At 44.6% G+C, this 12,093-nt stretch overlaps 4 protein-coding genes across 4 annotated transcripts; 3 read left to right on the forward strand and 1 right to left on the reverse strand.

The window, feature by feature from the left end:
- Positions 1 to 340: 340 nt before the first annotated feature.
- LOC311045242 (histone H4) lies at positions 341 to 652 on the forward strand (the record flags this gene model as incomplete). The annotated part of the gene is made up of 1 exon (XM_084057042.1): positions 341 to 652. One exon carries the CDS (start codon positions 341 to 343, stop codon positions 650 to 652), a length of 312 nt encoding a protein of 103 aa, XP_083913168.1.
- A 1,789-nt stretch (positions 653 to 2,441) lies between these two features.
- LOC311045673 (histone H2B-like) lies at positions 2,442 to 2,816 on the forward strand (the record flags this gene model as incomplete). Its single annotated transcript, XM_084057622.1, has 1 exon — positions 2,442 to 2,816. The coding sequence occupies one exon, from the start codon at positions 2,442 to 2,444 to the stop codon at positions 2,814 to 2,816; it is 375 nt and encodes a 124-aa protein (XP_083913748.1).
- A 636-nt stretch (positions 2,817 to 3,452) lies between these two features.
- Positions 3,453 to 3,887, reverse strand: LOC311045117 (histone H2A-like; the record flags this gene model as incomplete). The annotated part of the gene is made up of 1 exon (XM_084056927.1): positions 3,453 to 3,887. The coding sequence occupies one exon, from the start codon at positions 3,885 to 3,887 to the stop codon at positions 3,453 to 3,455; it is 435 nt and encodes a 144-aa protein (XP_083913053.1).
- A 348-nt stretch (positions 3,888 to 4,235) lies between these two features.
- LOC311046490 (histone H3.2) lies at positions 4,236 to 4,927 on the forward strand (the record flags this gene model as incomplete). The annotated part of the gene is made up of 1 exon (XM_084058835.1): positions 4,236 to 4,927. One exon carries the CDS (start codon positions 4,236 to 4,238, stop codon positions 4,644 to 4,646), a length of 411 nt encoding a protein of 136 aa, XP_083914961.1. The 3' UTR covers positions 4,647 to 4,927.
- Between the last annotated feature and the right edge of the window lie 7,166 nt (positions 4,928 to 12,093).

The raw sequence follows: 12,093 nt of genomic DNA on the forward strand, positions 1-12,093 counted from the left end.
TTTAAACAATATAATTATTGGGGTTTTCAAGTATATAAACATAACATCAGTATGGCTCTTGTGTTAAAATGCCTATAAGTAATCAAATAAAATGTGAGCAAATAGACATTGTTAGTTATTTGTTAATTGCTTCCACTAAGGCTCAGCTTTATAACCATGTTCAAAATAACCGTTGGAGAGGTCATTGTCATGCAGAACACAGAATAAAGGAGCAGCTTTTTAGGCAACGCCCAGTGCAGAGCAGGCTGCCTGTCTTCCTATACGTCCTCAGAACACGTATAAATACACAAGGCTTTGGTCAAAGGGGACATTCAAATTTGAAACTTCAGTTGAACTCAAAATGTCAGGAAGAGGCAAAGGAGGCAAAGGGCTGGGGAAAGGAGGCGCCAAGCGTCATCGTAAAGTGCTTCGTGACAATATCCAGGGAATCACTAAGCCCGCTATCCGCCGTCTGGCTCGCCGTGGCGGTGTGAAGCGTATCTCCGGTCTGATCTACGAGGAGACTCGGGGTGTTCTCAAGGTTTTCCTGGAGAACGTGATCCGTGACGCAGTCACCTATACCGAGCACGCCAAGAGAAAGACCGTGACCGCCATGGATGTTGTCTATGCTCTGAAGAGACAGGGACGCACTCTGTACGGCTTCGGAGGCTAAATCACTTATTCGGCTCCCAACAACCCAAAGGCTCTTTTAAGAGCCACCCACACTTTCTGTACAGAGTCTATTCCGTAATCGATATGTGAGCCACTTTAGGTTATACTGGTTTGCCCGGACCACTTAATCGTTTGCCTCCTATAAAGTTTAGATTGCAATGATTCATGGCCACTGATTAGGTTTTAATACAATCTCTCAACATGTACACCCTGACCATCGTAGTGCAAACTAGCTTGGGATGGTCATATTTGGATAAATGCCGTTCCAGGCATTGTGGGGGTGTCACTCATAACAGCTTGGTGTAGGGGTTTCAGACACATAAATCAGGCGGGTTTCTCACGGCAATTGCACATCCATAAAAGAAACTGGACCACAGTACTCACAGACTCCAAAGACTGGGATGAAGTTTAGTTGAGCTTTTACTGAAATCCAGCTCACAGTTACAAAGAAGCGCAAACAAATAACACAAATATAAAGTCCTGTCTTGTACACATACAGTTCGTGTTGACTTGTCCAAACAGGTTAGAATATCCACAAAAAACACCCGAAATACGGTCAAAACTGTTAATTTCCTCAGCTCCAAAACTAGCGTCTTAAACAAACATTTTCTCTCCTTAACTCTCTCGTCAACTTAAACTCTCACAGCTGCGCTCAGCATAGTATTTAAGCCAACTGTAGGGGGCGCACTTTACCATATTACAGTAGACAGTTCTATCCAAACATTAAACCCAACACACCTGACAATAATGCAATAGAAATAAAGAATTAAATACAGTTTCTGAATTGGCTCTTACATTGTATATAATACAATGCACAATACATTCCAGGCGAATAAGTAATATAACACAAATGTAATTGTTATATAAGACGCTTCATATAGTCAATATTGAGATGGGGAAACCATTGGTCCAGCATTTTCTATATTGTCTAGTAGTCTAGAGAGTGACTTCATTTGACCGTGCTACTATGCTTATAAACATGGACTATAACAGTTAAATTCACACCCACTACTTGCCAGCATCATGACATATTACCTGATTCAGTTCGGAATAAATCGAGTTCCCATACCGGGAGTCGAACCCGGGCCGCCTGGGTGAAAACCAGGAATCCTAACCGCTAGACCATATGGGACTGTTGAAAATGACACGTTGAAATTACAAAAATCAAATTACACACGACTCCAGTCAGAGACCCCACTCATCCCAGCTATAATGAACATGATCAAATGCAATTTTTGATTGCTTTGTGTGGTACAACTGGTCAGGGACATAGGTCATAGAAGTATCATCTGTGATTAGTAGCAATAGTCTGCAGTTAGTGGATTGACTAGATTATACTGTATACGTTATTGCTTTGTGTGGTACAACTGGTCAGGGACATGGGTCACAGAAGTATCATGTGTGATTAGTAGCAATAGTCTGCAGTTAGTGGATTGACTAGATTATACTGTATACATTATGCATCGATAGAAAGTGTGTTACAACTAGATTGAAATTGGAGCGTGCCGTGGACTAGAACTATTACTTCTGATTAAAATATAGATGTACCCTAAATGTTTATTATACCTTATCCCTAGTCTATATTTTAGCGGGAACAATAGATGATGCAGGCGGGAAAACATTATGCAGAAACAAAGACAGTGTAAGACACCTCCCTCTGTGGGTCACATAAGCAGTGGCACCAATCATGTGCTGGGAGTCGCACACCTCATTTGCATTGGCCTGGTTTAAATACTGGTGCGACGCCGGATAAACGTTACTTCTTTTCTTCATCCATTTGAGAGAGAACCATGCCTGAACCCGCCAAGCCAGCGCCCAAGAAGGGCTCCAAGAAAGCCGTCACTAAAACCTCTGCCAAGGGCGGCAAGAAACGCAGAAAGTCCAGGAAGGAGAGTTATGCCATCTACATCTACAAGGTCATGAAGCAGGTCCACCCCGACACCGGTATCTCTTCTAAGGCCATGGGCATTATGAACTCCTTCGTCAACGACATCTTTGAGCGCATCGCCGGTGAAGCCTCCAAACTGGCCAACTACAACAAGCGTCGCACCATCTCATCCAGGGAGATTCAGACGGCCGTCCGCCTGCTACTTCCCGGTGAGCTGGCCAAGCACGCCGTGTCTGAGGGCACCAAGGCTGTCACCAAGTACACCAGCTCCAAGTAAACTCTATCGTCTGCTCTAAACAACACAAAGGTCCTTTTAAGGACCACCCATATTATCAAGAAAGAGGAGATCCATATTTAATAGAAAGACTTGCTCAATAGCTGTTTGTGTTTTTTTTTATTTTTATTATTGTATACTATTTATATACTATTTACTGCACTGCCCCGACTGAAGTGGCTTTTGCTCTTTCCTCTTCTTCCCATTATTGTAGACGGGAAAAACAAGGGTACCAAAAAAGTGTCACGGAGCAAACGGTACACAATGATGGGATATTGAAGTGATAGCCGGTAGTTTACTGTGAAGAAATAAGGGGGGAGAAAGACACGTGCGGGCGCACATCCGTCAGATATTCTCATACACGGTATGATGTGCGCTAAAATGTTATTGAAAGACGTAAATTGTGCTGGTACAGTACAATACTTATCTGCTGTTGCAAAGACATGTGGCCGGGAGAATAAGTCAGCAGTGTTTTAAAAGTCACAAAACGCAGGGGGTATAGCCGCAGTAGGAGTCTCTTGCATTTGACAGTATTTACAGCAAGCTATTAAATGTTCACATTCTTTACAACCACGAAAAGCTACAGGCGCCCGGGGGTAAATAGAAGCAACTCTTTTTTACAGAAACAGTGGGTGGCTCTTAAAAGAGCCTTTGTGGGGTTCGTTCTGTCGAATCAAGGAGATTTATTTCTTGGCGGCAGGCGGCCTTCTCGGTCTTCTTGGGGAGCAGAACAGCCTGAATGTTGGGCAGCACACCGCCCTGAGCGATAGTCACGCTGCCTAGCAGTTTGTTGAGCTCCTCGTCGTTGCGCACGGCCAGCTGGAGGTGACGGTGAATGATACGAGTCTTCTTGTTGTCACGGGCAGCGTTCCCAGCCAACTCCAGGATCTCAGCGGTCAAGTACTCGAGGACAGCCGCCAGATAGACCGGAGCGCCGGCACCGACTCTCTGGGCATAGTTGCCTTTACGCAGCAGCCTGTGGACACGACCCACGGGGAACTGGAGCCCGGCACGGGATGAACGGGTCTTGGCCTTCGCCCTCGCTTTTCCTCCGGTTTTGCCTCGTCCACTCATAATGCAATTCTAATTTTACAATAATAATAACAAGAAGAAATATGCTGGAGGAGAGGAGCACGAGACGTGTTATATCTTCAACTTAGTAAAGTCTGTGGTGGTGGTCGTCCCACCAATCACTAAAAAGAATGAGAGTGAGGGCTGACTGTGTATGAGCTCCCCACCAATCAGTACTAGACTAGTGGCGTGATCCGTTCCTCCCAGTCTAAACTCTGGTTCCTCCCCAAACAAGGAGGTTCCCGACCAGAGACCAATCAGAGAAAGACGGCGTCTCAGAGCCGCTGAGATAAATAGCAAGAATTTGTGCACATTTCACCACAACTCCTGACGCTACAGACAGAGAGAGAAATGGCAAGAACCAAGCAGACCGCTCGTAAATCCACCGGTGGCAAAGCCCCCAGGAAGCAACTCGCCACCAAGGCTGCTCGCAAAAGCGCGCCGGCAACCGGTGGAGTGAAGAAGCCTCACCGTTACCGTCCCGGTACTGTGGCTCTGAGGGAGATCCGTCGTTACCAAAAATCCACCGAGCTGCTGATCCGCAAGCTGCCCTTCCAGCGCCTGGTGAGGGAGATCGCCCAGGACTTTAAGACCGACCTGCGCTTCCAGAGCTCCGCAGTCATGGCTCTCCAGGAGTCAGCCGAGGCTTATCTGGTCGGTCTGTTTGAAGACACCAACCTGTGCGCCATCCACGCCAAGAGGGTGACCATCATGCCCAAAGACATCCAGCTGGCCCGTCGTATCCGTGGAGAACGTGCTTAAACTGATCCATCACTTCACAACCCCAAAACGGCTCTTTTAAGAGCCACCCATCTAGTTCTTTAAAGAGCCCTTTCACTATGCGTAATCTAGATGATTTAGTTGTGTTACTTAGGAAATATGATCGTAGCCAACATGCCTCCATATAAATATTCATGCACTTCACCTAAAAGTGAACCAACAACATGGATACTGGACACATGCAGTACGCTTACATGATGACAAATTAAGCTTTCTCTGTTGTCACTTCTTAAGGCTAGTAATAATGCTTCCTTTATGGGATTCTCCACAAATAAAGTTTTTATAGCCTTTTCTGAAGCCATTTCCATCATGGAAATGATCACTGCAGTTAAAAGCAACGTGATTGACATCTGTTGGTGAAATGCGTGTAGTGCAGTCAAGTGAGGAATACAAATGAATATATTTTGCATGTGTCTGTAGGTCAGTGTGTGTGTGTATTTAGTGACATGAACGCACACACTTTATTTTGCTATTAGTGTACAATAGGTTGTGTTAGCTGGTCCAGTTGCCCCAGGTTCTGTTGGTGTACAGGTGCACATTCTGTAGGCCCACACACAAATTAGGCCTGAATAAAATGTCAACTTAAGGAAACAGTAATGGAAGAACACATACGTATTGAGGTCACTCTGTTGTTGAGTGCAGCCCTCATTTGAAAGTTAATTTACACTTTCCCATGACAACAAGGAAGAAGGTTTGATGGCATGTAGCCCCTTTCGGGACCCTGTTTACCTTTTTTGTATTTGGGAAGGCGGTATCCAGGGTCCCTTGTCGCTCAAAGCACTCTCTCTCGTAGTCGCGGGCTAATAGCTCGTCGCTTGGAAGTTGCAGAGATTTCTCAAAGGTACCAAAAAGAGCAATACTAAACCGCGGTTAATCTGCATTAATGCGCTCGGATCGGCGCTGCCGTTTAACATTTTTAATCATTTAGTAAAGCTTAATTTCCTCTCTCAAACAATGCTCCACTTCCCATGGCCCGCCGCGCCGCGTTGTGACTGGATAGCTGCGCGTTCTACGTTACTGCCTCTGATTGGCCGAGCTCGTAGATGCTTTTTGGGTGCGCTCGGAAATACAGCCCTCAGCGCACTGGACGATACCAAGTGGCTCGCGGAGCGCATGAACGAACGCAGCCAAAATAAGGACTTGTGTTAGATATTAGGCCCAAAAGAAAAGGAATAAAATGTGAAAAGGAATAAAATGTTTCTAAAATGTCTGAGCCCCATTGTTTTTCATTATTACTACATAGTACAGTATGGTTATATTAGATCAAAGGGGTACCCCTCTGTAGAGTGCTTATTCACTGAATTCAATACAGATAAACATTCAATAATCTAAACAACCTCTACAAATGAGTACACCCAACGTTTTAGTTAATATAAGTTAGCAATTAAGCAGTAACTGCAAAGTGTACAGACCTGAGAAAATAAAGGCTTTAAATAGAACATTCACTGACAGAGTAGCAGATTTCACAATAGTCCTATGTTGTAAACTGCATATTCACAGAAAATGTTCATGTGCTCTTATAGGATATTTTCCAACAGTGTATGTTATATAGAATACAATGTATGTGTCCCACTTCTGCATGTGACTTAAACATCATGTGCACGGCAGTAGCCATGACCTCATCCCTTGTATAACATACATACAATTGCATTATGCAGGTTATTAGATTACCTAAACATGTGCACGGTATATGGCATACATACAATTGTATTATGCAGGTTATTAGATTAGATCTAAACAGTACATAGGCACACTACGAGCTGTCCTCGGTAGACGGCCGCACCCTCGAGGTCCTCCACGTTTTGCCCACGGACAAGATCTCAAGTTTTGACCTGGCTGTCTCCTTCTTGAATGTAACAATGATGGAAGCTAAATAAAACTAAGAACTACTCATCAACTTTGATCCTCTGACTCCGAGTTCATCTTTTTCTACAAGCTGTTGAAAATAACCAATATCTTGGCGAGCTAGCGATCGAGACTTTTTGCGACGACAGGACACACACGTTGATGACATCTGGACGAGAGAGCAGACCGCAGACGTGCCACATTGCCTGGACGACAGAGCTGCTCCACGGCGTATCCAGACGTGCCAGCAGCAAGAGACGAGGCGGATTGGCCATCCTTCATCCCGCGCTGCGAGTACGCTTTCACCCCCAGGGCAAGTCTGCTTCAATTTTTGTCGTCGCAATTTAAACGCACCTAGAACTGTGAACTTGGGTAACAGAGGGTTAAATTGGGCTGAGTAGGATGACAAAATTGAAGAATACAATGTATTCAATAAAATGTGCATGATGATACATAAATGAAGTAGGTGCACTAAAGAGAGAAGTCAGTAGGCCTACTGCTGTTTGGACAACTTAAAAATAAAAAGAAAGAGAGAAATGAATACTTCTGATAATTCAGCGCTTGAAGTGAAGAAGAGCACTCGCATGTCAGCACAAGGGGGCTGTTGTTTGGATTTTAATTAAATTAGGTCATGACATTTTAGCTGAAAATGCTGTAGTTTCGGTCCCAAATCACTAATTTGTAATTAGTAATTACATGCTGAGAATGCTGACAAGTATTTGAGCCTGTATAGAGTTAATAGGGATGCCTGTTATTCTTGGTTCTAATGACTGAAGTACTGGTTGATATTAGATTATATCATAGTTTGGAAATGTGGAATATGATCTAATGATTCAACCGACACTAGTGGTATTGAGTGTACACTCCGTTACGTGCGCCGGCCGTGCCTTCTGTGAGTGATGTGTTTTGTGTGTTTCAAATTGAATATAAAAGCTTTAGTGATATTGTCAATGATGAGTCCTGATAGCGGGGTTTATTTATAATAATAATAATAATGATTACAGTGTGTTCTGACCTAAACACTGGCTTCAGCTACACACGTTAGATAGTGTGGTATATTTCATAACATAAGATACATATTTAAGCCGTCTGTTAGAAGTAATAGGATTACAGGTCTACTTTGTCCTGTACAGACAGCAGGCAGAGGGGAGCCTGGTGGGGGTGACAATTAGCATTGACTATTGCTCTAGTAACGTCTAGTTGATAGACATAGCGGCTATGCATTTGAGTTCAGGGCTGACGCCCTTCCTTTCCTGGCTCTATATAGTTGCAAATGTGTGGGGCCGGGGGAGGTGGGGGTTCACCTTTGAGGGCTGTCACACCCAACACGTACCTCATCTTATTCTCTATGTGACCACTGCTATAAAATATGGGCTCCAATGTAAGCTAGGGTGTGTGTCTCAGAGGCCGAAGGGCCGATGAGGGGAGCTGATGGCTCCCTAGGAGAGCTGTTTGTACTCTGTTTGTTCCATGAAATAAATCCGAAGCAACAAACCTCACTATGGAGTGATGACTCAAATCCAGCCTCATGAACTTGTACGTCTGCTATTTTTGAGAGATTTTGAAGACTTGTAGATCTGCTGTCTTGGGAATCTCGCAGATCTTTGATGACCGCATGATTTTCCCAACACAGAGAACAAAACTGACTTAAGGGAAACATTTTGTGCTTTGTATATGATTCACTGACATTATAAATGCTGGATTGGATGTAACAGCTTTGAATTACCTCCTACCATATGAGCAGCTGTTAAATATATCAGCTGACAATTTATTGAGTGATATTCACTGACTTTATGGGTTCCACTAATTATATGTTTCCGGCGGGGACCCCACCCTGCTCTCTCTCTCTCTTATTGAGTTACTTTGTGTTGTGAATGACGACATGTGAGGCTGATCTCATTGTAACCTCATTATTTTCCGCTGTGTCTGAGCTCTGATAGGTTCGGAAGCAGACCTGGTTCAGGGACAGCCCACTTGGAGGTCGCACCCCCCTTAGCTGACGTCTGGACACAGCTGACTGCCTGCTGTCTGCTGCACTTTCGTGTAAGATTGTCAGACACGCCCTCACACACACGTCATTAACTATCGGGCAGATTGACAGGTTCTCAGCAGTGTCTCACTCATTTTATCGAGCGGGGAGGGGTGTTTAGGCTGCATTCATTTGACCTAGTGTATTGACCAGTGAAACATTGTTTCATTGTCTTCCTGAGTGGCAGATTACTTCATTGTTTGTTTATTTGATCACATTGTTCATTGCTTGATTAATTACTCAGTACATCAATTAATAATTAATAATAATAATAATAATAATAATAATAATAATAATAATAATAATAATACATACATAAATTATCTAAAAAAAAAAAAAAAAAGAGGGGAAGAAGCAGCCTATAGTATGCTTTTGGAAACATTATATTTCTGCCATCTTCTAGTAACTTGATAAATGAAGTAACTTAATACATTTCTCATTTTTGCATTTTAGTTACCAATAAGTGAAGTAACTTAATAAATCTTTGTAACTTAATAGAGTTCAGTATCTTTGTGTATTTAAAGAAAAATCTTTATCAGCTTACATTTATAATCGAGATCCTCTTTAACGCTGTGTGAGCGTGGCCCTGTTTGATTGCATGACTAAAAGTTGCAGGACTTTGAAACTGACCGGGAGAGACAGTAAGTTGTTTGTTATTTTTGCTCCAACAACCATGGCCAAGTGAGGTTTCCTGCGTGAAATTCCTCCGGGACACGTATCCTTGCCAAGGGTCAATACCTGAGGTTCAATGGTGTACCTTCAGTTTCTGTTACTGTGTTTGAGTTGAGTACAACAGCCCAGAACAGGAATTGTCGGGTGTTTAAAAAGCCAGTCGTGGGGAGTGAAGATTTAGGCAAGTTTAGGTAGTTTAGTTTCTGCTAGGCAGTGTATATAGATCGGCATTTTCGGGTCCTGTGATAGGTCAGCAGTCTGATACTGAGTTTCTAGGGACCTCACACACACACATCTTAGTGCGTCATTCAGAAGTGGATCTCCACCAGATTTAATAATGAGTCGGACGACGCCGGTTGAGCAAGTCCAATTAAGATATGAACATATCTCAGATATTGGTACATTTTCTGAGAAATGGAATAAACGTTGGCCCAAGTTACTCCAGCCATGGCCGATCGAGGGAACGTTCGACCTCGATGTCATTAAAACTTTAAAAATCTTGATTGACACTTATAAAATGAACCAGACTGGCAAGAAACGTGTAAAGAAACGTACACAGGAAATTATCGCGATTAAAGTCTTTCAGAAAAATGCTGAGGCAAAATTGAAAACCCAGGACAGACCGCGGCCTGGCGAAAAGAATCTGAATGAAACAGCCTTCTCACTGTTTCCTCCTCCGTATAATAAGAATACTTCAACTGGCATTTATCCTGTTCTTACTGCAGAGGGTAATTATGAGACAAGAGATGATCATAATAAAGTCCTTGAGAGAGGCAGGGCCAAGACGGTTTTGGAAACATCACCAGACAGGCCTGGAACCGGTGGTCCTCCTGTGAGGTATACCAACCGACACAAGGATCATGGGGTCGGAGGCTATGATTTCCAGATCAAAGATATTCTAGCAAAAGCTGAACAGCGTGGAAAACTTACACGCTCTAAAGCTTTATCTAAACAGGAGAGTTTGTGTGCCGGCTATGCAATCGTACAAGCACAAGGCTCTACGTTTGTGGTTGTGAAAGCTGAGGTTATTCCTCAACCGGCATCCGCCCAACTTGCCGAGTTGGTGGCTTTGACGGAGGCGTGTCTTATGGCATCGGGCCGACGAGCAACAATCTACACTGACTCTTCATATGCATATTCTGTGTGCCATATCGTTGGCTCAATTTGGAAAGCAAGGAACTTCAGGAAATCTGATGGATCGCCCATACAACATCATGCGCAGATCATGAAGTTGTTGCAGGCCATGATGGAACCATCCAAGATAGCGATTGCTAAGTGTGCTGCTCACAAATCTGATGCCTCACGCATCACCCGTGGCAACAATGCTGCAGATGAGGCCGCAAAGGCCGTAGCAGGAGCCAGCCGTCCTGGTGGTGTCCTCCTGGTCACGCATGAGGCTGAGATGGAAGAACGGATCAGCTTGGCTGATGTTATTCTCATGCAAGAGGAGGCCGACCAGGCAGATAAGGATTTATGGGTTGACAGGGGCGCATCAAAAGACTCCACAGGCTTGTGGAGGAATCATGAAGGCCTGATAGTGGCCCCGCCCTCTCTTTTACGTTTGCTGATCCAGGAGGCACATGGGCAAGCTCATGTTTCCAGGCGGGAAGTACGCAGGAAGATTACAACAGAATATGGATTCTGGGCTCCATACTTCCTTGAGCGCATCGACCATGTCATTGGACGTTGTGTAATTTGCCTGAAGAGCAACATCAGGAAGGCTGTGCCAACACTACCAGGTCACATTCCTATACCGCATGGTCCAATGTCGCACCTGATCATCGATTATTGTGACATGATCCAACGCATTGAAGGGAAACGATATCTTCTGGTCTGTGTGGACCGCTTTAGTCGTTGGGTTGAAGCTTGTCCCACGAAAAGAATGGATGCTCAGTCATGTGCCAAATTTTTGTGTCGCGAAGTCCTGACACGTTTCGGCTTTCCAGACACCATATCTTCGGACAATGGCGCGTCGTTCGTTGATCGCGTCGTCCGAATCATCCTACAGAAATTAGGAATCAAGCAGCGTCTGGGCTGCGTTTATCACCCAACTTCTCAGTCTCCGGTTCAACGCTTCAACCAAACTCTGAAAGGCAAGATTTCGAAGATCTGCCAACACACTGGTATTAATTGGATTGAGGGGTTGCCCCTGGCGTTGCTCTCGTGTCGGTCGAGCGAAATACGTGATATAGGGTTGACACCACATGAAATGCTCACAGGGAGAGTTATGCCCTCACCTTGCTTTCGCATGAGTGGAAAGGGCCCAAGCCAATGCAGGCTCGGATGAGGATGAAGCGTCAAGTTCAGCCGGAGAAGCGAGACCTGTTAGAACGAGAGTCAGACCTGCTCGACTCGCAGATTATGTTGTATAGGAGAGCAGGGGAGCCGTTGCATTCCACTCCGTTTATGTCTATGCCCGGAAAAACAGGTGGCATACGGAGCAAACGTAGTGCACACAAGTCAATGTTACAAATAAAGGCTGTAGTAGGAGGATCTGTTATATTACCTTGCAACTGCCCAGATAGAACTACGTCTGGCTTTAATGTGTGGCTTAACTCGAAAGGCTCAACGCTGGCACGGACAGACAGGGTCCAGCGTCCACATTCACGTTTCCAACTCAACGGGGATTGTTCCTTGACTGTATCTGACATTGAAGCTACCGATGAAGGACAGTATGCGTGCGTTAGCGACCGGCCTACTTGTCCGTGGTTTACGGTGGTATCTGTAGTCCGGGGCGTGAATATGGAGGATGTGCCTAAGGGAGAGTGCGCACCTTTTTGGGTGACTCTTTTGCTTACTGGTGCCTCGGACGCTACTTCTATCGCAATGCCGACGACTCCGACATTGCTGACCACGTCCGATCTTGTCTCGTTTAATTCCATC

This window comes from Gymnoscopelus microlampas (assembly GCF_963454915.1).
Source record: "Gymnoscopelus microlampas genome assembly, chromosome: 5".
Lineage (NCBI taxonomy): Eukaryota > Metazoa > Chordata > Actinopteri > Myctophiformes > Myctophidae > Gymnoscopelus > Gymnoscopelus microlampas.